General features: G+C 39.1%; 1 protein-coding gene and 1 long non-coding RNA gene across 24 annotated transcripts in view; one reads left to right on the forward strand and one right to left on the reverse strand.

Annotated features, from left to right (window-relative positions):
- The window catches only part of MSRB3 (methionine sulfoxide reductase B3), an 80658-nt gene that overhangs the window by 14901 nt on the left and 39671 nt on the right, over window positions 1-26086 (reverse strand). For 18 of the 23 annotated variants that reach the window (XM_086884525.1, XM_086884522.1, XM_086884519.1 and 15 more), the window contains one exon: window positions 20048-20076. In XM_086884525.1, the coding sequence (XP_086740651.1) occupies window positions 20048-20076 (29 nt within the window). Of the gene's footprint in view, window positions 1-13138; window positions 14609-20047; window positions 20077-26086 lie in introns of those variants that run through there. The other 5 variants (XM_086884523.1, XM_086884520.1, XM_086884518.1 and 2 more) reach the window with 1 other exon arrangement.
- Window positions 2893-5920, forward strand: LOC147653628 (uncharacterized). The gene is made up of 2 exons (XR_015285545.1): window positions 2893-4102; window positions 4756-5920. It is a non-coding gene; the product is annotated as an uncharacterized LOC147653628 (long non-coding RNA).

The following is a 26086-nucleotide window of genomic DNA, read 5'->3' on the forward strand; positions in this document are numbered from 1 at the left end:
ATGTATATATTGCAAAATATCTTGAAATTTGTATACCAATGAGTTATCTGTGCAACTCACTAAAACAGCCAAAGATTTCATATAAGATGAGTAAATCAGGTTAGCAGTAGAACTGGCAGGCCTTAGATGGAAGTGATTCGATAAAATGGGAATTCTAGTGCAGTATGTTCGCAGAGAAAGTTAAAGAACCCAGCAAATGCGACCTTGTAATAATCAACATCTGGCACTGAAATGAACAGCAGTCACAGATGAAATACATATTTGAAAAATTTGTCACGGTGTCTTTCAAGTAATGAGCATCCACAAATTGTTTGTTGAAATATTTTCCTTTTAGTATTGTTATGCATGTCTGGGAAATAAAGTTTGTAAAGATCAGCCAGAACTCAGATGCACACTTAAAACTGAAACTACAGAGGTTACTGAATTAATTTTAATTCCAAAAAACACCCCAAAGCCTGTACTGTCTTTCTTTTGCAGCTATATTCCTTCTATTACTAGTGCATCCAGTATTGAGTGCTCTGACAAGCACCCTCCTCATTTCAGCTGGACAAAAAGGTTGTCATCTCAACTGTAAAATTATGAAACAAGGGAAAGAGTTATTACACTTATCAAAACAAACAACCCTCCCACAAAATAACAATAAAAAAAGAAAATTTTTGTCTGTTTACTTTATTAAAGGAGATGTCTAGGTGAGGGAACCTGGTCACAAACTAAAAATGGGCATAATTTTCTTGGCCATGAAGAAAAGCTTTTGTCAGGATTGGGGCAAACACCTGGGGCATTTAGTTAATGGTAATGTCTGCCAAAGGTTGACAGAACAGAGCATTGAAAGCAGAGTGAAGGCAGAGTTTCAAACTACCAGGTCTCTAAAGGCCATTTGGCCACAGGACAAGACTGCAGGAGGAGAATATGGAGAGGTGGAACATGGCTCCTTCTCATGCCACTGTAGAGAGCAAAACTCTCCTCTTTGCCTAATATTACAGCTTATCCACAAAGCTAGTCCTTGAGACTGATACATTTCTAGACCAGGATTTTTATCACACTGTAGGAACATCTCACCATGAACTACATGCTCATAAAGCCCTGCAAGGAACCTAGCCTTGAAGCCCCGCTTCTCATGAGGAGTGCAAGATCTACTCATTGCAGTTTTATGCAGATTTCTGAGGTACTTCTGCCACCCTAGGCCTCAGGGTAATTTTACATTTCCCTCTGCCTAAGACTTTGTTTCTGCAACATACAGCTGAACACTGTGCTACATGCATAAAAGAATGCAAAAGCTACAGGCAGTACATAAAATCCTAAAAGAAAAGAAAATGAATGATTTGCAGGGTTAGATTGTTTGGAGTTGCTGTCGGTTTAGGGGGAGGTTTAAATCTTTTTAACAACCTCTTATGCAAACAAAAAGAGGTAGGTAATAACTTGTACTAGAAAATAAAGACGTTCACAGAAAACCCTGGCAAAAACAATATACACATGCACACATACACAGGCTCCTTTTAAGTTTTCTGTAGAAAACTTTGGGAAAAAAACCCCTGTAAGTATTGAAATGGAAAAGTTAGTATTTCTGATTGTAATGTTCACCTTTTGTTTTCTGTTACAGCAGGTTAGAGCAAAACATGCCCTTTCTCCAAAACACTACATTTTCCTTCAAGGTTTAAAAGGAAACTGTTTCATAGCCATACAATGTCATCAGTAACACAGTCCATGGAAAGAAACAGCAAAGCAGCTAAGACCAATCTCATCAGGGGCTGTTTTCCTTTAATGCTTTGCTGGGGGAAGCCCAGCTTGCCTCCAGAATACCCCAATGACTGAGCAAGCGTTAACATGAATATGGCTGCTGCACAAGTCAGCTCAGCACAGGTCTCTTATTCTCCTCTGTGCCTGTGCTATTCCTTTTATGACTGTGTCTTTTATGTCTTCTTTTCCTTCTCCATTAGCCTTCTATTATATTTTTTACTCAAATAAATAATTTAAAACAAAAGTACCATACATGAAGTGTTCAAGACATGAAAGCAACTTCCAAGGTATGCTATGAACATTTGTAATTAGGCACGGTGCAAATGTTCACAGTGGAAGTCAGTTATACTCTCTACATGTTTTTGCAGACAAATAATATTAGTTTGTAAACATCCAACTCACTTCAGGGTCTTCTTTTCTTTTACGATACTCTAGGTAAAGAAATATGTGCAAAGGAGTAATTTGCTTAGAAAAGAAACCTGTTGCAATAAACAAGAGAAGAAATGAAAGAGCTACAGAGTACCAGAAAACGAAAATAGGTTCCTATACAGAAGAAAACTGATGAAGAAAGATGCTAAGGAGTGGACGTGCAGCATAGTGCCTCTCATTGACGAATTCAAGTAATTCAAAGAAAACTGTACTCATGTGGATTTGCCTCCGTGCGCTTCCCACAGAGCCAGGCCAACTGTAGTAGCTTGCCATTCACAACATCAGCTACGGATGTTCTTTGGATACTATTTTCTCTAAGGCTGATGGCTGCTTAGTATCTGTTTCCCTGGGTCCCCTCCTCTGGGTCATGCTGCTGTACCAGTGCCCAGGCGCTGCCGACCCCCAACGCCACTGCTGTGCCCGGGCCATGATCCGGGCCGCGTACCCCGCCTGCCGCTGTCCCTGCGCGCTGCCCGGTCCCGCTGCCGCCGGCAGGCACCGGGGCTGGGCCAGGCACGGCGGGGGGACGAGCTCCGGCCGCGGGGAAGGCAGGCCCGGCCCGGGCGGGAGCTGCGGGAGGCGGCCGCCCCCAGCCCGCCCGGCCGCTCCTCAGCGGAGCTGCCGCCCCCGGGCGGGGGGAGGCCCGGCACGGCGCATGGCCTTGTTCTTGTCTCCACCTGCCGATCCCATGAGCGAATGTACTCGGCGGGAAGCGACCTCACGGGTAGACAGACAGACAGACAGACATACACGGGTCGGTGGTCATACAGCCGTGTTTCAGGGCTGCTCCTGCGCAGTCACCTTGACCCGGGAGAGGAGACTGGACACCGACACCTCAAGGGGTGACCAGGCTTTTTCCACTTTCTCCTCTGGGACTGTGGAAGACAGGCCGGGTGCCATTCCGCCGCCTGTTTCCTCCTCATCCAAGGCATTCATAGGTGCGGCCGAGCCCCGCTGGCCCGGCGCAGGGAAGGGGCCGTCGTTCGGCGCCCAGAGGGCGGCGAAGGCAGGCGAAGGCCCTGTGCAACAGCCGAGCTGGCACTGCAATCGCTCGGTACATTTCTGGAGCTCACATGTCAAAAAGCATCACCTTCAGTTCGCTGAACCCTTCAAAGGAAGCACACATCAGGGCTCCAGCCTAACCTAGCTCTCACCCTCCTCAGAAAGCACTGAAAAAAAAAAGACAGGGAAAGGATATACAAAGGCATTTCTCATCAGCTGCTAAATGGCCCGGTATACCCGTAACCTCAGCTTCTCTGCTTTATAGCAAGAGAGTGATGAAAACCTGATGGGACAGCGTGCAGGCTGCGCTTTGAGCCACTGGGGTGCATTTTTGGAATTGGACAAATGTTCTGAAATGGACACCTGGGAAGGGCATGGGCAGCAAGGGGAAATACTGTCAGGAAAAGAAGAGTTTAAAAATACTAAGAAAAACTTCTGACTACAGTTTTAAGAGGTGAAGTGCTGGCACGGATCAGTTTTCCTGAAAAGTAGGACTCGAGCTCGGAGCTGGCTCCTGATCTGCTGCTTGAAGACCTCAAAAGCAGAGCAATTTAGACAGCAACTTCTTCAAGGAGTACAGCTAAAACTACAAGGACATAAAATCCCAGTCAGACACAGGAAATTCTTGGGGCAATTCAAGAATTTTATGAGTCAGAAGATAAAAATCCCTCTGAATACCTAACTAAACTAATCTAATGAAGTAGTCACCAGGAAAGGAGTGTGATGAATCTGCATGTCAGGAAGGACATATTTAAACAAACAGGAAATTGAATAACCTGAAGCTGTTCTCATTTTCACTCCTTGTGCCCGGCTTCTATTTTTTTTTTAAGGTGCAAACCGAGTTGATGGCTGCAGAAGTTGTGGGGACTTTTTAGTTTTAGAGGAAGTCTCAATTTAAAAGAAATTAATTATCTGGCTTCCTTTTGAAAAGGTGGTAAGTTGTTTATTTGTGATTCATTATTTGCACTATTGTAGATCCTTCAGGGCCAAGTGCAGTTGGCCACTGAGCATTGCAAAGGAATGAAGGGAAAATAATTGATGTAAAGTTCATAACCTAGCATTTAGCTTTTTCTCTGGCAAGCAGAAGTGAAATGCTTCCTATCAGATATTTTACCCATGCTAGTAACCAGAGGGTTCATTCCCTAAATGATAGCTATACCTAGTCCAGGTTCATATTGGTACATGATTAGATATTGACATAGAAAAGTTGACAGAGGTTTCCAGAGAGATCCTCATGCCCACAAAGGCCTAAACCTTAGATAAATGAAATTTTAAGACCATCTGTGTGAATCAATATTATACAGAATGTTACCTCCCCTGTGCTATGGAGCTGTACATTGTCTAGACTCAAAAAATAAGTTTACAATTGAATTGTATTGCATCCCAAATGCCTTTTGTCAGGAGCTTTTTCAGTTTATAACATTTTTATTAAAAATTCTCTCATTTAGGAAATTAAATAAATTTTAGCAAATTGCACTTTGCAACAATCATATTAGAATTGCTAAAATTACAAAGATCAAAACTATTCTCATCATGTTGCTTGTATACTAAAGTTGAGTTTGCATTAAAGCCCTTTTGTTATCTCAGGTTTGCCTCAGCTTCAAGGAAGTAAACCTACAGAGAAGCTGGATTTTTGTGCTTTATTTCATGAGGTCTGTGATTTCCAACTTCTTCATTCCAGAAGAGACAATAAGGAAAATTCTCTCTAAACAAGCTTTCCTCCAAAACTGCTCTTAGGTTGACTAGAATGTTTCATTATACAAAGAGTTCATTATATGAAAACAAAAATACTATATTTTTATTTTGATTTTCCTCTTTCATTTTATATTTCATACTAAAAATTGCAGATAAAAAATTGTGCGGAAATAATTTTGAGACGAAAAATGAAACCTTCTTCCTCAAAAGACAAGCTACTGGTCTCTCAGTATCTTCCACAGTCTGATGTGCTGCCGTAGACAATGTGTTAGGCATAGGTTGAACTGACTGCAAACTGCTTTTGTATAAATTTAGAACATTTCTTAGCTTTCTATCTGAACTGCCTGTCTGGATCCTCCTATTTGGGGTTGACGCTGGACTCCACTTAAAATACTAATTGTTTATATTAAACAGACAAGAGAATGTGTGATGTATTTTAACTGTCAAAAGTGTTGTGAACAGCAGCATCTGGAAGAGGAATGTTTAATTCTCTCCGTTACCCCCAAGCCTTTTAGAATCCTGTATCAGCAGCTATATCTTAGTCTTGTAGGCAAAGAAAACAGGGTATGAAGGGGTGGTAGCACTGCAAAGCTTATTCTACAGGGGAATAAACCCAAGGGACATTTAAAAGCCATAACATTGTCATTATTACGTGAGAATAGAGTATCACAAAATCTACAACAGTATTGATGCATCTGTGAAAGCTGTGCACATTTCTGTGTGGAACAGTTCACATATTATGGCTGGTTTACTCACACTTAGCTGATGCCAGAGACACGATGCAGGTAGTGGTGGGAGATAACCACTTGAACTATTCGCTAGGTGATACTCCTAAAAAAGTACTCTTAAGTCTTCTGGACATGGGTCAACAGCTTGTGTGACGCTGTGAGAAAGAAAAGGTTTCCGCCCCTGCGCAGTTTATTCTGACAGGGCACCTCAGACATGCTCGGGACAGCTCCCCCACCATAACTATTGCACCACAGGCTGGGACCAGAGGATCCCAAAACAATCATACGAGTTGTTACTTAAGAGAGATTAATAAAGGCCTTGCTAAGTATCAAGTTATTTTCAACATTTATAAAAACTTCAAATTTTCAAAAGCAGAAAAGCATCCAACTACATTTATACTATTTTGTGTATTTCCTTGAGAAAACCTTCTAAGTAAATCAGCAAATTAGCTTCACATGGAAAAATGATCCTTCTAGTGTCTGAAAACATTAGGTAAATAGATGCAGGAACTTGTGCAAACTGCTGCAGTGCAGGATTTCTTGGTTTTCTAGGCCTGACTTCTGCCATGTGGTTTGGGATCCTTTTTTTTTTTTAATGTCACATTTACAGAATGGATTTGGCATGCTCGGGAAAGTAACACTGCCTTTGTTCATCCCATCAGTCTTTCACTTGTCCAATTGCCACGGCTGTATTAGTAGGAAAAATAGACCTAACGAGGTGTAAAATAATGCTCTACATTCAAAACCGGCTCAAAAACTGTAGCTCATTTCACTTTAATATTTACTCCAAAAGTAAACTGCTGAAACCTTGCATAAATACTGCCAAATGAGTTTGCAAGGTATTCTAAACTTACTGAAGTAAAGTCGATTAACACCTTATACATGCAGTTGTTTATTTGGTTCCCTACTACCAAAACTTCTGCCAGGAGAACTCTACTATGAAGCAATAGAGGAGATACTTGTAGAGCAGGCTTGACTGGAAGAATTCTTAACAGAACAGCAGTTAGGCAGCAAAAACATCATCCACACCAAGACAGTAAGCAAAAATAGCTAAGTTGAAAAAGTGGCTGGAGGTAGAGATTTTAATTTGACTTAATGTTTTTTAACATACACCCTTATGTGTACCACTTCTCATTGTCAGCCCTTCCGCTTTGTTTCTTCTATTCATTTTATTTTTCTTACCCTACTTCTTTCTTTCCTTTTTCAATTAAGAAAGGCAGCAAACTTGATGTTAGTGCTTCCTCTCAGGCAGTGTGTGCTTGGGAATGAGAAGTCAAGGAACTGCAGCCTTGATTTGCCCTTGGAAGGAGCTGTACAGAGATTTTGTTTAGGTTTGAGAGATGAGTTTGTGGCTCCTTCTTAAAGGAAAGTTGTACAAACATTCTCACCAGAGAAGGCAAAATACAAAATCTTGGCAAGGGCTCAGTAGGAAATCTTCCATTCAAATACGCTGATTTTTAAACAAAAGGAACATGAAACACTTACTTGCTGGAAACAAACTTTTTCATAGGGATGTCTTTCACCAAAGAGGCACTCAATGCAGAACAGTCAGTGACCTGCTACTCAGGAGATGCATGGGAGGCTTCTGTTCTAAACAGCTTTGAACATTCTGTGTTCAAAGTGGAGAAGCTTTACAGGACAGACTTAGGTGTCCTAGGATGCCTGAAACAATCTATCAAATCCTTTGCCTTCTCTTTTCCCAGCCCTCAGTTGTCTTAGTTCTGCTGCTTCCTCACTGTTCACCAGCTCAGGTGTTTATCTGTTTGTGGGGAGAAAGTTTAATTCACTAAACCAGAAGATTATTCAAAATTTTTTTTTTTCTGGGCTAACAAGCTCAATCAGTTAACTAAGAAGTTAAGCAAGCATTGGAGGCAATATGAGGTGGAAGGTGAGAAAACAGGGCAAGGAGTGCAAGGATGACTTACTGTGATATCCCAGACTGATAAAAACTCTACTGTTAGAATAAAGTAAACCTCTGAACTCGGCTTTGACACTACATCTGTGTACTAGTATCACAGAAACATGATTATAAACTGACCACACAAGCAACAGATTTGACTAGAAGGCTGCTTGAGGTCAGTGCCTTTATAATTCAAATAAGCCTGTAATCCTTCAGTTCCAAAGATTTCCTCTGTCTCAGTTCCAAAGATCTTCTCTGTTTCAGCATTACAAAAGGCAAAGTATGTGAATTTAGAACTTAAATTACCTGGGCTATATCTTTTCACAGTGAGCAGGTAGCAGAGGATGCACTTTTCTGGAAAGGGACTGAAATACACTATACTTTTAATTCCCTGAGCGTGGTGTGAGGTCTTACAAAAATGGATAAGAAAAACTCAAAAGCTACAGTATGTCACTTCCCAACCCTTAGGTATAATAACAAAGTTTAACCTTTGACACCAAGATACTCCAGTACGGATCCAACCCTATTCAACAAACTCAGACTTTTAAAAAAATACTTCATAACACCCCACAAAGTACCATCTCTGTTTACTTAAGTTCTGAGTGGTCAAAGGGGATTTAGCAGCATTTTCAACAGTGGAAGTTGCAGGGACAGGGAAGGACTGGAATTCCAGAGGTTACTGGGTCTTCCCTCTGTACCTTTCACATCTTCAAGAGATTGCAACCAAAATAACACACATTCTGGCTGCAGGGCCCTCCTAGCCTTAGGAAAAAATGTCTGTTTTAAGTTACCTACAAGGTACTGTTTGAAGCCCAAACTTCCACTGAAATGTAAAGTGTGTCTAGCACCCTGATTGGTTTGCAGTCCCACCAAAAACTTTTTATGCACTCTGTACCTTCTTCCCAGTTCCCCAGGAAAGTGAGGCATACTCATGGTTTTAAATGCTCATGCTGTAATTTAGCATCACTTCAAGTGTTCTTAATACAGGATTCTTTCCTGTAAAGAAACTAAAGAGCTAAAATACTGTCCGAATTGCTGCAGGAAGAGAATGGAGCCAACAGCACTGCTAGTAGCTGAGATATGACTTGGTTCCCATGCCACAAGCAACACCCCATAAAGCAGCTCACTGAACACCCAAACAAGCCTTGAAGCTTCTGGCTTTAGAGCAAGAACTAGAGGACCTGAGGACTTCTGACCCATGCTCCAAAACAGACCTTATAAATGTACTTCCCTCCCCTGCAGGCAGCTTAATGACCTGTATAGGCCATATCTGACATCAGCTTCAGAGCCTCACTTTCACCCTGATTAAAACTTTTTGGGATGAAACAAGATAGTGCTTCATTTGCACAAGACACCATCCCATTGCTGTAATTTTGAGGGAGGAGGTGGAGTAAGGAGGAGGAAGAGGCCTCAGCATCAAAACTTCCAATGTTCAACCTTTATTTTTCAGTGTTCAGCACTACCATCACTAGGTGTAATATTTGTTTCACTCTGCTACTCTTAACACATTTTGTAATCTACACCCTAAGAAATAATAAGTGTAAAATACTTGCGTAACTATGAATTGTTTTCTAGAAAGGCCTGAAACAAAGTGATCACCCTTTGGAGAGCTGTTTGTGCAATGACTGATCATCTCTATTGTTGGCATCCCCAGGGGTCACAGAGGGGTTCAACTGCATTGTACCAGGGCAGAACAGAAAAGAAAGGCCGTCACAGCCAGATGATTGTAAAATCTAGGAAACCAACCTGTAGGTGCTAGTTATTAAGCGTCCAATTAAATGGGGCCTGAGTTTTAAGTTGATGGCAGGTTTGGGAATTTGGTTTTAGTTTCTTTCTACATAATAATAGTGCATTAAACCAGAGTCTCCAGTGTCTCAAAAACCTTCTGAAAAATTCTTAAATTTTGCAAAAAAATTCGACTGGAAAAGTCAAGAGAATTTGCATAAAAATAAAACCGCTCAACTGTTTTCCACTCTTGAAATGTTTTGCAAGCATGTAGTGCTAGTCTTTGTTTCAAATGTTTCCTTTCCAATATCAATGTATGTTAAAAAATCTGAGTGGTACATGCCCTGCCCCAGTTCAATACATAGAAAAAAACCAAAATCTTTTCCTTCAGCTTGCCAGCTTAAACTTGCCTGGCTACAGAAGCCCCCAACCTTGTTTGCATATACAGGTTTAGTCCTCAAAAAATCTCACAGTTCTAGTTCTGGCTAACCCACCCTCTGGGACTAACTTTAGCATCCTCTGTTTGAACATTTTACCTCTTTCTACAGTAAGAATATATAGCAAGGACTTTGCATCCATCTGAATATGTAAACTGGGTGAGCAGGACAAGCATTAATTTTATATGTAGCTTTGTTCTAGCATATCTTTCTATTCTCCCTGTGTTTAATGATCTACTTTCCTGCGTTCATCCCATGCAACTATTTTTCTTATTTTTTTCTTCACTGATCTTTATTAGAGCATTTAAATATTTGCATAAGCTTCAGTTGGTATCAGTTTGTTTCCTGTGAGGGTGACATTCTTCACTCTTGCTTTGAATATTTTTTAAAATACCTGATACCACTGCTGCAACTCTAATTCCCCATCATTCATTAGTTCTGAAACAGACCTACACAAATAAACCATATCATTGAACTAATGAGATTTGGGTGGTAAGTTTCTGTAAATACAGCCTGAATTAAAGGTAGAGTGTCTGCATAACTTAGATAATCTTATTTACATTGCAGTGAAGATGACACTGCATGCCCTTCATCTATTAATCTTCATTAATTCAATGAACACTCTGCCTTATTCTTTCAGCTTCCTTAACAGAGCTTTTTTTTTTTATTAAGTTATTAAATTTGAACTAACACAGTCCCATCCAAATGTTAAAGCACAACTTCAGGCTGTAACACATATGATTACTAAGGCATTTTCGTGTTACCGTCCATCTCCATCTGTGTGAGGTTTAACCCTGGCACTAGACAAGACAGTTTATGAAAACTAAAAAAAAACATGCAGGAACTATTGGCAGAGAAGCAAAAGAAATATAATGTTAGTGCTTGTACAAATTAAGAGAAACTCATTAAAGCTCAGTCATTTTGTGGGTAAGTAGAAACATTCCTGGAGGCAAAGTGCCAGGAGAAATCTCATGAGTTTGAGCTTCTGAAGTTTTCCAATAACCCTTTTTGCTGTGGGAAGGAGGGTAGAGGGTGCAGGGATGGATAGAGTCTCTGTACAGTCCATCCCTGTCTTCATCTTAAGGCCATGGGGATTTGGATGAAGGTCGGTGTCCTCACTCCCACCCAAATACAGTCAGGCTGCCTTGCCACTCTGGGTGTCATGCCAACAGGCACCCATGTAAGTGATGACATAGGTCCCAAACTTGGACTTGTCCATAGTCTTCACAGGAAGTGGGGAGGTGGTCAGGTACCCTCTCCCTCCTCCCAGAAACAGTAACCCAGGAAGGGGCATGTCCCAACAGAAAGTCTAACTGGTGTGTTACATGTCCTGGCCAGGAGTACATGCTTTGGGAAGAGATTTCCTGATGTGAGAAAGCGAGTGGAACATGAAAACTTATATTCATGTATCATTAAATAACTTTCACAGAGACTAGAGCAAGGGAATTAAGATTAGAGTTCTGCTATGTATATTTCTTTGCTTTTTTAGGAGCGAGGCTTACTTTTTGTATGGTCTATACTGTGATGCCTAGAATCAAAGGAGTGAAAGCAGCTGCTGGCATAGATTTCAGCATTGTGCTGAGCTTCAACAGCAAAATATTGCCTTGTTTAACCACACTGCCACAACTATACAGGTACAGGTACGCCTGAGATATGTTGTCATTGTGGGGCCAGGGAAGAGTCACACATGCAGATAGTAAAGAAAATAGAATGATTTAAAAAGACAGCTGTTGTCATTCTTTTCTCCACCAGTTAACAAGTTGATGACCAATGCAAATTCAGTTTGCCACAGTCTTAATACTATCTGGATTGTATATTTGATTTTATATATATCATTACCTGAAGTACAGTTCTGACAGTAGTCTTTCAATCTGGTTTTTCTTAGTATACTTCAAAGCAGGGAGTGCTTTCATTCCAGTGAAACACTGTATCTTTCTTTCTTGCATTTTAAAGTTGTTTCAAGAACCCTGATGCTCTTAACACAGTACTCTATGCAGCAGATTTTTTTATTCACAAGCACATTTTTATGTCACTCTTCAATGTAAATATGTCTTAATTGGTTTCCAGATATTCTGTCGGTGCTGAGCACTGACATTTCAAATTCCACTCCTGTTTGCTTCAGTATTCCTGCAACTCCATTTAAATCCCTTCTAGTGTGTATGACAGAAAAAAAAAAAATCACTGACTGAAGGGGAGATAATAGTATGGTAGTGAGTGTATCAGTACTTCCAAAATCCATAAATCTTAAGGTAAACACTTTTAAAATGAGAATATAAACATGGGTATTCTGTTCTCATGACCACCTCTGTGAAAAGTAAGAGGCAAAACCAGAATGCTTCTAGTTTTAAATTTAATTTTTCAAAAATACACCCTTCAGTTTTCATACCTGCATTTATTATGTCAGCCTTCCTTAGTGTGGTTAGGGCAGTTAACAGAATAAAAGACTTTGACTTTCTAAAAGTTTCTCAATAATGACTTAAAATCAGCAAAATCTCCTCCTATTTAGCTTTTCAAAAATGTCACTTGGTTTCTGTAACATGCCAAAGACAAGTTTAATATTTGGGCCCTAACTGAAGCTAGATTGAATATGATACATTTTTTATTCACTCATATTTTCCTTAGGTGCTATCTCTTTGAGTTACATATTTTTCTTCCTGCCTATGAACAGATGAATACTGATGAATGATCAATTTGCAAAACATATTTTATCAGCTTTTCCACATCTGACAATTCTTACTAATAATTCAAGAAAAAGTGATAAAAATGCAGCAGTTCTCTGGGGTAACGATTACTGGGGGCACATAAGCAGATTTGGGTTTGTTTAGGAAAGGTAAGATTTAAATAGGGAAATGAAAATGTATACGAAGAGAAACAGAACTAAAATAATCACACCAAAATTCATCTTTCTCATGAATAAACTCCACAAAAGCTCTGTGTACAAGAGGTTTACTGACACCCAGCAGAAGAACTTGGGAGCAGTTGTGTAGTTCTTCTCTTAAATTTATGATTTTTGTCTGACTAAGCCTCCACAGCATCAGCCATACAAAATTACTCAAGATCCCATCCACTCATCCCCAGCTCTTGGTACATCCATTCCAGTGATAATCTATTCCAACTTTAACCATCAAAGTTATGTTCCTAACTCTAAAATTGATGGGCACTCAAAAGGGTGATTCAGTGTACTCTGAAACAGACTTCTTCAGCAGAAGGGATGAACTCATCTGAGGATGTTAATCTCTTCCAACTGACTCAAGATGAAGCTCAGAGGTTGAGGTAGCTAGTCACAGTTAGTTACGATGATCCCACTCCCCCGACATAGCAATGAGTAAAATATCCCTCCAAATGAAATGCTACTTTCTCCACAGACACACAGGGAATGTGTGAAAGCCAGACACTGACAAAACCTGAAATGAATATTATGCAGATAATGAAAGCACCTCCATTCTAACAGATAGTATGGAAAAGAAAAGATTAGTGCTAAATTAGGTGCTTCGGTTTTATTCACAAAAGTCAAACACAGTGAATAAAGATTCTGTGATCTCAATAGGCACAGTGTTTGGATTGGAGTAAAAAGTCTAAGATTGTTCAGGTGCCTGGATCATGGCTGATGGAAAGGTTGGGATCACTTTGCAGAGAACAGTAAGTGGGCAAGGCAACAATATAAAAAACAATAAATAGCAATTCACCCCTCAGTGGAAAGCAAGATTGCTTAGACTCCTGATCAGTCAGACAGGGCTACAGTTCTTTCACAACTGCTTTCAGGCCTTGTAACCAAATTCACTGTTGGCTGGCATCACATGATTGTAATGCCCTTACTCACATAAAACAGTGCAAATTGTGTCTTACTTAAACTGGCAGCATTAGACCTCATTGGTGTTTTGACTTAGGACTTAATTCTAAGCAGATGGCTGCTCACATGTACAGTGGCAGTTGCACTGGCATGACACAAACTTGTCTAGCATTACATCTTAAAGGCTGTGGTTGTCACTAAATTAAGTCAATAAAAGACAAGTTAATTTTCTTTGCTTCATACTCAGATCAACACTAAAGATTGTGATGGTGATTGCTGAACATTCCAGTTTGATTAAAAGCAGCTTGCATTTTTCCCTTTACTTTTAGTACTACAAAACCTGAAATCAGTTTTGATAAGAGACTAAAATGTGAAATAGCAAAAGCTGACAGATCTTTCATATGGTTTCTTAATGGTCATAAATTTACAGCACTACATCAATGAAAGAAAAACATTAAATATTTTAATCTTTATTGAATCTTCTGTCTTTAATAATTATCACATAGCTAGTTTGTACAGTCTCATTTTCTTTCAAATAACAGATTTATTCTGGTTTCAAGTAATACTGTATATCATTCTCATCATCTTGTACAAACAAGATGTTCTTTTTTACCTCTAACAAATCCAGAGGGAATAAATAAAAATATCTTGCATCTCTCTCTTATTCAAATTCATAACCCCATAAACCATGCTAATCAAAACAGAAGATGCACTATTTTGGACAACAGGTGTGCAGCCACAAAAGATACTGTGCTTAATGAAATGTTGCCTAAAACTGAAACAGGAAAATGCACTTTATGGTAGTGAGAAAATAAGGAGAACAAGAGGGGACACATTTACCATAACGATCCCATCCTGTTAAATTCATCAAGGCACACAGGCAAAAGATACCCCCATAGTCCTCTGCCTGGTGTGTGGCAACAGCCTACCCCACAGATAAGCTGTTGAAGTCCAAAGAGTACCTGAAGCATAGTGTGTGGGGGCTCCAGCAGAACACCCACTGAATGCCATGGTCTTTCCCCCTGCTCTTTTCCAGAGGCTGACGAGGCTGGCAGTGTGGTGGTTGTCCCAATGGATTTACACAGCTCTAGATTTCCTTTGAGCTCGGTTCTGGTCACAGAAGTGCCAAACACCTCCAGATAGTCACCAGTGTAATGATGCCAAGCTTTACAAGTGATACAAGAGCAGGCAATAATCAGTTACCACACATCAGCACATAGTTGCCTGGGATGTACCAGTGAGATGTCCCAGCTATCTAATACTCCAAGCCACATCACAGCATGGCCCTGAAAGAAACACTGACCAGACAGTTCAGTTTGCATCCAACTAAATGCTCATCTTGCTGCTGAACAAATATATCAGGCCATGCTCCCCACCCATTGCATCCCAAACAGTCTGCATGAAGAGTTGTTAATGCCAAGAACAAAATAGCACTGACAAGTAATAACAAGGCAATCTGAGCTTATGTTGTTTTTGCAGTAACTGTCTCCCACCATCTCTCTGTGCCAGCTCATACACCTTTTCAAGTATCCAAGCTGGTGGTGGCCAGAGAGAAGAAAATAATTCCTCTAAGTTGAAATAGAATCTAAAGAGGTTGTTTACCTCATCCAAAAAGCTCTGGAGCATCCCTGTTCTTAAGTATCTCAGTTTATTTTGATACTTTTCCCTCTTACAGATTCTGCAAGATCTTTTAAATAAAGTACTCTGATTATAGGGTCACTGTTGAACTTGCCAACATGTTTTTGTTAAGAATACCACTTCTCCCTGTTCCTGAAACTAGCCTTCCTAAGAAGAAATTAAGAACTGCTCTAACACAACCTGGGTGGAGAAGCTGACATCATTAAAATGTAGGAACTTATTTCTTAATCTGTATTTAAATCTTTGATGGTTTAGATCAATGGATGTTTTTACTAAGTACCTTTGCTTTGTCTACCTAAGGTTTCAGGCAAATTACATTTCTTTTGTAATGTAGCAAAGGTCAGTAAAAGTTACTCACTTTCAAAATGCCTTTTGGTTTTCGTTTCTCTCTTACTTGGGAAGAGGGTTCCTTATGCTCTGAATAGTTGTGCTGATGACTCATACAATGGGATTGATGACAGGCTAGGGAAAATCAGGCCAGATACTGATGCCTTAAGTTTTAGCTTTCATATTTTCCAGATTCTGTACTGCATTAGTATATAACACTGAACTTCATAAAAAGTGTTAGCAAGTTCTCTTCACAGTTCAGTTGGGCAAAATAATCCTTTTCCAGCCTGAGAAACCAAGGACACCGTTACTGCTTCAGGCCCAAAAAGCATAAACAACAGTGAATTGAGGAGAGCAATCTGGGAGGATGGGACTTAATAAACTCAAACTGTAATTGGACAATTAGCCCCAGTATGTAAATGGACCAATACTTATAAAAGTGAAAACGTGTGATCCATCATGCATCTTGGGTGTAGGCTCGGCTGAGCTCTTGTACTGCCCAAGTTTTATCTTTTGAAGGCCTTTTAAGTAAACATCTACTTTATTCCTTTAACTCTGTCTAGCCTCTGTTCTTGGTAGCCTCTCAAGGCATCAATACAGAGAGTTTGGAAAGCCTGTTGCAGAACATCTGGAAGTGTAACCAAGAGGAATTTTTGAGGAAAACATCTGATCACCTCCAACCTTGTAATTGTGTTCATCTGTTCTCTAGCACCTGTGCTGAATCATGTAGCCTTACAAGTTAATACATTGTAGTGGAGACATTAAAGGAAAGATACCAGTAAACACAAGAGGTGAGAAAGGAAAGGATGGGAACCTTGATGGTGATATAGGGGCGGCATGTTGTGCAATGGTGAAGATGTGGGGACACACTCATTCTGGTGGAAAATGCAATGTGCAGAGAGGAGAAATGTCCTTCAGAGTCACTGGCTGACACTGTGAATCCAGACAAGGCAAGCAAAAGAAATTCCAGGAACTGCTGGGGGCTCCTTGACTTGCTTTGTATTTGATTGCTGGGGCAGCAGGAATTCAACGAAAGGTCATGTGTAGCTGTCCCTCAGGACAGCCTCTAGGTGCATGGGCAGCTATTATAGCTTAATTCCTCATACTAATTGGAGTGTTTCCAAAGTATTGACACAATCACATACATTATCTTTACATTTCATTTGATATGTAGAAGCAAGGGACAGAAGAACAGGTTTGGGAGTTACGTCTCTTTTTTTGAGAGAAGTGTAAAGCTGGCTCAGCAGATGATGGACACAACTGTGTGTCCTTGGGCACTCCTTTTCTTCAGTGCACAGATGTTTCTATATAACATGGTGCTTCCCTGACTGTCTCTTCTGTATCCTGAATCCTACATTCCATGGTCTAAGCTGCAGATACACAAAAAAGACTCCATTGGAGTCCTTACATATTGCCCATGAATTTGTCCTTCCTTTCTAACACAGCAGAAAACTGATTTTTTTTTGCCTGTGATTTCACTGTGAACACTCTAACTTGAACACAATAAGCATTTTAGACACTAACACAATATTGGCAATAAGAACAAAATTGTTTCACCTGTGTTTTTTTGCAGTTTACTTTGTTCTCTAACAAACTGTGAGGAAAAAAAGTATTTTTCCTACAACCTTTTTTGCTTTCAAGTACTTTGTTGGAAAAAAATCTATTTTAAGTACTAGTAGAATTCATCATATTATGACAGGAAAGCAAAATTGTTTCATTTAAATGATCTTCTAACAGCGTGAAGCTAACCCCATGGTCTCTGAGACAGAAATTCTGCCAGCTATAGACTTATAAAGAATCGGCAGAGAAAAAGAAGTTTCTCAGATGGAACTGTTAGTCATGATATGAAAAATGTGTGTCCCCTACAGATGTTATAGTTATTTGTATGATAAATCCTGATCATCACTGTAGGAATTTTGCAGCCTTCTTTTAAGTTAATGCTCAAGTTCCAATTAATCTTCTCTTGACAATGTTTGTCTAATATTTCAATGTTGAACAACATTTCCAGGGTTACATTTGCAGTGAGCCTACTGGGTACTTTAAAAGCTGTATTTCTGACTTTGTACTTGCTTCAGAAAGACTTCTTTTAATTCTTCAATGCTTTGCAAATATTTCTAGGAAAGACAAGTATAATAAGCAGTGATAAATGTTTATTAAGGGCACATCTAGACTTGCAAGTTAACTGGAATTAACACTGGGGTTAATTTAGAGCAAGCAATAGTTATGGAACAGCTCCCTGGGAAAAAATATGTATTCTATAATAAAATTACCTCATTCTCACGTGCAACACTTGAACTGTTTTGAGTAACATAAGATAAATGAGAACAAAGCATGTTTGTTCCAGTTTGTGGAATCATTACTTTACTTAGGAATGACAGTCTAGGGAATTCAAAATGAAATGAGGTATGTGAAAATACCTTTAGGAGTCTCCAAGAAACTTGAGGTTGCATAAATACAGACTCAGATGCCAGCAGCCCTTTTTAAACCAACACTGCATTGACACTTTTCAAAGGCCTGTGTAATGCAGAACATGGTGCTACATAGGGCACTGCACCCACACACACAAAGAAGGGGTTTTTTTACAAGGATGCCACTGCCAATGCACATTGAGTGAACAGGATGCATTCACTCAGCAGGAGGTCTGGAATTATTGTCTGGTTTGGGAAAGTTATAGCAAATTATTTGGTAGGGAAACAATACCAGTGATATTTTATTTGGGTGGTAGATGTTGAGTTGATGTTGCCAATATCTTCACTTCTCTGCTCTTACATATTGGGAAGAAAAGAGAAACTTAAGATTCTCTGTGCCATCTGATTGTCATGAACAGCTTCTTGATGGAAGAAATGAGTGCTCTCCTTATAAGGAGGAGGCAGCTGTACCTGTCACAATGATAAGTGGGTTTTCAGCCTTGGTGTTGCTTGGTTTTAACATTAGTTGTTAGCCGAAACCTGTTCTCAAAGACACAGCACAGATGAGACCAAGGCATTAAACCCTAGTAATTCTCGGTTCCAAGTACAGCATTTGGGGCAAAGATTAAAATGGGACCAGGAGACCAGGGCAGAAAGGCCTGGTGACATGAACTGAGCAGGCCCACAGTTGTAATAGTGCCAAATTTTTACCGCTACCTTAGGAAAAACCATGCCCCTTCTTTTGCTGCCAAGGGAGTGGCAGGCAGAATGGCATACCTAGCAGGAGAACTGCTTCAAAAGAAAGTCAGAAAACTACTTGTAGCTTAAGCCACCAAGCAAACTGAAGCTCTGCAGAGAGAATTTTCCCTTCAACAGAAAAGTAGATGCGTCATTCTGCTCCACACTCTAGTTTTGGTGACTGCACTAAAATAAAGGAGGTAATGGCAGAAAATGTGTCAAGCTATCCCCCATGCAATCCCTCTGTTTTGTCAAGATCAAAAAATCAATCTTAGCATAGAGTTTAATCCAAGAAATATTTAAAGCAAGTAACTTCAAACTCACAGACTAAAATCATAATAGAAGTAAGATGACACAACTATACAAGATGTAGGCACTGGCTGTTTAAATGCTTCCTGCTGTAGATTTCACTCCCATATAGTTCCAAAGATAAAATCTAATGCGGAAAGAAAAAGCAGCGTAATGCCTCATATTTCAAACCCAAATCATGCTGTAACTGGGATAAAAGGAAAGGTGCTATTCCATAAACACCTGATTAATATATATTGTAAAATTCCTAACATTATAAGCAATTATAATCACTGCATTAAGCAAACTATATAGAAGATAACATTGGCCTAAAACCAAAATTGCCATAATAATATCATGTTTCCTGTTTCAAACAATCTTTTTCATCTTAACAAAAAATGTATTTTGAATTACCTTTTCAGGCAATGTACATTTTGCCTAGCTTCAGGACACATATATAAAAATAATTTATTATTATTTAATGAACACTTAGGAATAGTTAACTGAGTAAGTAACAGTCTGGTGTTAGGATATCTGGTTTTTTCCTCCTACTGCTCCCCTGTTTGCTGTCCTGGTTTTTTTGTCTTGTTTGATACACATTAACCTGTTAGGCTGACCTTCACTTCCTTCCCAATCCCTCCAACACATTACAATTCTTTAAAAAGACATCTTGTGAGAGACTGCCTTTTGGTAATCCTCCTCAGCTGAGCTTTACAGACTGGTCTGGGATGCATTGTGCACCTGCATCTGACATGAAAATTTGATGACAAATCATCTGTTTCCTGACAGATAGGCTGCACTGACTTCAAATTCCCATGAAATGTTTTTGTCCACCAGGAAGAAAAACATTCTCCTCTATTGTGATCTACAGCGATCATTTTCAAACTTCAATCCTCCCTTTGCTTTAGTCTGCATTATCATTTATTTGTATTATCATTTTCCTGGGTCAATTAAAGCCTGTTTCAAGATACATCTTCCCAATCATCTTTTGTGAAAATGTAAAGAGACCGGAACTAATGAAAGGAATGAAAGCAAATGTTTCACAGTAACAATGCTGTTTTCAGAGGGTGAGAAATGAAGATCCTTTTTAAGGCTGACCTACCCCAGTTTGTTTAAAACTAAACTGAACTTGAACTGATAAACTACTCTTTTGAGATTAACCTGAATAGTGTATATTCAGTAAAACACTGTAAATGTAAACATACCTGAATTGGAGTCAAACTTTGTTTCTGACCTGAAAAAGAAAATAAAAAGATCGTAAGTTACAAGAACTGCTTTATGCCATAAAAGCCATTTGTCAGACCAATCCCTCCTGCAAATACCATCTTTAACCAGACTGTCTAACTCTGTACATTTAATGCATTCAAAGGCATTTGAACCCAAATAATAACCATTATCTTTAATATTTTACTGTTTTCTATGCTGTAGAATTATAAAGATATTTTAAAAGACAAATGACAAAATTAAGAAAATAAAATATAAATTTAAACCAGGATTAAATTATATACTGTGAATCATTGCATACAGTTATTTGTATGACATTTTCATTTTTGAAAAGTCACTAAGAGTATTTAATTCATTCATCAATGTTTCCAATCTATTTTTGAAGCAGATACCGTTTCATTGTTGTCATATGTATTGTATCCAATGATCTGTACTTAATTGTGCAACATCCTAGGAGGTTTTTGTTTGTGTGTGTCTTCGGTTTACTCAGTCTGCACAGGAGTAAGTGGTTTGATTTTCTTAAAAGAGGAAAATGGAGGGTGGGAGAGAGGAAGAGAGCCAGACCTAAATTTTAACTTGTTTTAAAGTCTTTGCAAAAAGACAATGATGTGTGGATTATGCACCATTAGCTTTGGTTGTGCACTGCCGATTTTTCTGTCCCTAACAAGTAGTGTTTTCTTCTAAGGGCTTAGCACTTAGCAAATGAACCCTATAACCTGTATATTTAATAAAAGGAAGAAAAAATTAGCCCTTGTGGGAACATCATGTTTCAGATATCGGTTAATAATACTTGTAAATGTAGAAGCCTTTGAAGGTCTCAATTCAACTGTGGGAAAACTTAAGTTGGGTAATTACTCAAGATGCTGCTGATATGCTGTCAAGCAGAATTAACCCTATGACTAGGGCTATCTACACAATCTGCTACAAGACAGCATTGTCTATATTGAGCTCTCAAACCAATTAACAGGCATGTTCCAATCAGATTTATATCACCCACTAACAATCAGTTGTACACATGGTCATGGCTGTCACAGCAGGACACAAGGTCTGACCAGCAGGAGACCTGTTAAAGCATGTTACGTTGGCAACAAAATGCATTTCCCCAGAAATTCTAAGGAGGAAGTAGAATGTTGGATCCTTTTACATCACATCAAGGAAAGGATGTATTTTAAGAAGTTACAGTCCTTCTTTTTTCAGAAACAAATTACTGAAGCTCAAAAACTAATTGTAGATTTATTTCCAACTTTTATTTTATAAACTTATACATGCCCTTACATGTAGAAGTCTTTTACATGCACTCTGCATTTTTATATAACCCACATTGTAATTGTTTACCAAATATCTATGCTACAGCAAATAAAGATAAAATCAATCATAATCTAAAAAATTAACAGGTTCACATTATTAAAGCAATCAGAAAGGAAACAACTCTCTTCTCCCATCCTGCTCATTCTGCACCTTCCTCCAGTGCTCACAGTATTTTGTCTTAAATATAACTCTCAGGAGATGAAAAGGTAAAAGGGAAAAGACACATCTTCATAATTAATATTTTTAAAGTACCACCAAAAGCACTGAACAAAGAAAGCATGTTGCTGACCTGCCTTCACAAGTATCAGCACTAGTGACTTATCTGCCCAGGACACCAGCCCATGCTTAATTTAGCAGTATAACTCAATTGATATTTGCACCAGCAGGATGAAGTCCCCACCCTGTGAAACGTGGTACCCTGGGGGAAATTCCACTGAGTTACAATTAAAGCCACTCAGTCACTGTTTTATTTACAATATTTCCCTCAAGCTGCTGTATACCTGCCTAAGCTATTTTCTCTCTTTCTCATCACTGTATCAGCAACACGTCACATAGACACAATATACAAATCTTACCCTCAGCATCTGTTTATCTGCACGATCAACTTCTTGTTGCCTCAATTCTGGATACTCCCTATCAGTTGGTCAAAAAGAACTCTTGCTTCTCAGCCTGGATGGCTTGTTACAGACACATGCACTGCAACTTGTGACTTCAGCAAACTGGTCCAGGGGCCAAGGTGGCAGAGCACACATGGGCAGGAGGGTTACAAGGGTCATTGGGCACTGTAATGAGTACCAAAGCTCCAAACAGTCATAAATTACTGGACAACACATCAGAAAACTGATATGGGAGTGATAAATGAATCAAACTTTTTCTGGCAACAGTACAATAGCTATGAAAGAAAACACATGGGAGGTAGTACTAGGAGCCATCAAGAGCAGGTGGGTCACCTATGTTATGGTCACCCTTTCTCCTTGGGAAAATGATGTAAAATTTAGGACACAGTATTACAGAAACTGTTAGAGATCTTAGTAAGGCACGGAAAAAGTGGAGGAAAATAATGAAGCATCTTTGGCACTGTAAATAAGCAACAAGTGGCATATGTGAAAGAAGCACTCTGCTAGAACAGAGTCACCTTGGCCACTTGAAGGAATGACAAAGCTTACAGCAATTTTAATGGAAGCAGCATTTTCTTCTTCTTCCAGGATTTATATTTGCTATTCAAGAGAATGTTAGGCAAATGTGTCAGAAACTAATTGCACTTGGTTGTTAAAAATGCTCAACTAAAATATGGTCATTAAATAGGATAAAATTAAATACTGAAAGTACATTCCAAAGGGATGTTCTGCTACACACAAAAATACTCACTTTGACTCCTTTATAATTTTAAAACTACGTTAACTAGAAGGAAAAAACTCCTCAGTACATTGTTTGTTAACATAGTACATACTCTGATACTAAACATCCTACCAGACAAGATGCATCTTACAGAGCCAGTTCCTGACCATACAAATTGTCTTTTATCATTTATCACAACAAGAGTGGAACACCACTTGCCACTCTCCCACCCCCAAATTAACAGATCATAGCTTTCTGAATATTTTCTCTACTTCTGTCTCTTATATAGGAGTATTTTGAAAGCCAGGTAATAATTCGTAAGTATCTTCAGAAAGGAGTCTATATGCTTAAAGGGAACAAGAGGGTATTTATAAAGTGCTTTTCATTTCCAACTTTGATATGGCTCAAATACACACAACACATGACAATACAATTGTCAAGCAGGCTCAGCTGGCAACGCACCATATACAAGGAAATAGTGAGCTACTGGAAAGATTTAGCTAAGCACAAGCTGTGGCAATACTTGTAAAGATCCCAGGAATAATTAAGTCAAACACAAACAATAGAATATATGATGGTCATTTTTTCTGTACTGCAAAGAGGTGCAGGGTTTCAACCTGTTTCTTTTAAAAGACATCATATACCAGCTCTTCAGACTGCCAAGTACTAGGAAAGAGAGAGAAATGGAGTAATGATAATCGTCATGTAGTCTGAATTTTAAACTACTGCCTTCCTAAGTATGACTAAACTGCAGTTGTTCAGTGCCACATATTACAGTGTCAACAGACACACTACAGCTGAAGTTAACATAGATCTGCTGCTTGCCAGGGAAGTAGGCCTTTGTCAAAAGAGAGAGGAAAGAGAACTTACTGTATAACCTATGCTGTTGTGTTGCAACTGCCTTTCCTTTTACTTTTCATGATGAAGTATTTAACAGGTTTGTGTAGGTTTTGTTGAGGTAACATGGGGAACAGCCTTTGGAAGCCACACAACTCTCTCAGAAATTACTCTGCAGTTCTGATCCTCGTATTTTAACATGGAATAAGTAATTTATTCTTCTTGGCTTTATCAGACCTTTACATTAGCAGTTTATACCAGGCTGCTCCTTCGCAAGACTGCGCTTCAATAGTGCTAAACAGAACATTGGTAGGGGCAGACATTCAATATACTACTTCTCTGAAAAGGACTTTGATGAAGATATGTTACACTCATAAAGATGATGCACCTTTGGTATATCTTCCTTTTCAAAGAATTTTGTTCCATATTGGCATGGGTAATTTGCTGAAGAGATGATGGTCTAGCAGGCTCCTGATGCAATTAAAGCCAAACCATGTTCTGAGCCAGATGACTGAGCAGAATACAATTAATCCTCTCTCTTTTGTATTTCCCTCCCAGTGGTACAGAAAATACCTAGCTGCAGTATCAGTGTTCCTGCTACACCATTGCTAGCAAGCTAAATAAGTCCAGCACAGTAATTCTCAGTTGTGAATGTAACCCTGGACACGGCATTGGTCCTTATCACGCTGATGAGAACCCTAGAGAGGACCTAGGTAAATCTCAGGCCAGAGACCATTCCCCAAAAGCAGAATGAACCAGGCCACGCTGTTTCAGAGTAGAGGAATTGATGCTGAAAACACAAAGCCGTGTCTTCTCATTTGCCTTTAGGGCCAAAGAAGAGACTTTTATTTTTAAGTATAGACATAGCCCTTCTGAAAATGCAAACCATTACCTGGAAAGCAGTCACTGGTCATACTCATGAGGTTCTGAAAGTCAAGCTTCCAGAAAAAAAAATGCAGCAGTATTCCAATGTAAAAATTAAGACCTGATGTAACAACTTAGGAATTTATAAGACCAGCACCATTAGGGTATTTGAGAAGTCACCAAGCTTTAAGAACCAAGCAGAAAGAGCAAAGCTGGCTTGCTGCTGCATTGTGGCCAGGGGACAGATCCTGTGGTGTCTCAGGCAGCAAAACTACTCACAGACATTTTGCAGAGCTGGACATCCCTAATGTCTGTCTCTCTTCAACCCCCATGTTGATTCTCTGTTATAATACAATAATATATATATTATTTACAATATATAATCTGGTAATATAGTTGAACTCTTGTTCAGGTCTTCCCTCAAAGACAGCTTGATAATGTTCTCTCTCTTGATTTTCTTACTGCCTTAAGGACTTAATATCTTTGAGGTTTAATAATTACTTCCCTGAAAAACTTGGCTGAAATTGGCAAATAGATTAAATGATACAGTTTTATTATTATTAAAGGATTGACATGGAGTCAGACATTAGTTCCTTAATAAGCCTGGTTAAAGAAAAAAAAAATCACTATTGACAGATGATGAGATAATTTCTATTCTGCATATTGATGAAAAGCCAAATTTAAAATGAGCATTTTAACATCAGAGAATTATTTAGGTTGGGCAATACCTTTACGATCATTGAGTCCAACCATTAATCAAGCACTGCCAAGTCCATCACTAAACTGTGTTTCTAAATGCCACATCTGCATGTCTTTTAAATATCTCCAGTGATGGTGAAGAGTAGTCTCTGTAAGTTCTGCCCAGAGAGATAGAATGTCTTTAATGTGAGAGCTATAAGCAGAAAAATACAGAAATATATACCTTCTGCAGTCATAGTCCATAGCAATCCACTCTACCTGATTTTTACTTGAGGTACATAACGTACACATAGTAAAGCGTAAAGTAGGTTAAAACCAACTGAAAATTACTTCTTCCAAGGAGTGTGACTGATGAATGGTCAATACAAAGCAGTATAAATTTCAAACAAGGGAAAAAATATATCTGATTTAAAAGTTTACAAAGAATACATTGTACTTTTACACTGAAAACAGTAATGAAATTCATACTACAATCAGTATCTATACAAGGATGGTAGAATCAGAATCTGTACAAGGATCATTTCCTGTACTCAGCACTGGTGAGGCTGCATCTCCTGTTCAGTTTTGGGCCTCTCACAAGAAGGATATGGAAGTGCTGAAGTGTGTCCAGAGAAGGATAAGGATGGTGGTGAAGGATCTGGAGCACAAAAAGGATGCTCAGGAAGACCCTATCACTCTCTACAACTACCTCAAAGAAGGATGTAGCCAGGTGGGTGCTGAGGTCTTCTCATAAACAACAAGCAACAGAATGAGAGGAAATGGATTCAAGTTGTACCAGAGGAGGTTTAGATTGGACATTAGTAAAATGTCAATCTAAAATTTCTTCTTGACATGGAAAGCATTGTCAAGCACTGGAACAGACTGCCCAAGAAAGTGTTTGGGTCACCATGCCAGAAGGTATTTAAAAGATCTGTAGATGTGGCACCTGTAGACATGGTTTAGTGGTGGGCTTTGCAGTGCTGGTTAACAGTGGG

Source organism: Cyanistes caeruleus, chromosome 4 (assembly GCF_971803275.1).
Source record: "Cyanistes caeruleus chromosome 4, bCyaCae1.hap1.1, whole genome shotgun sequence".
In the NCBI taxonomy this organism is placed as follows: domain Eukaryota; kingdom Metazoa; phylum Chordata; class Aves; order Passeriformes; family Paridae; genus Cyanistes; species Cyanistes caeruleus.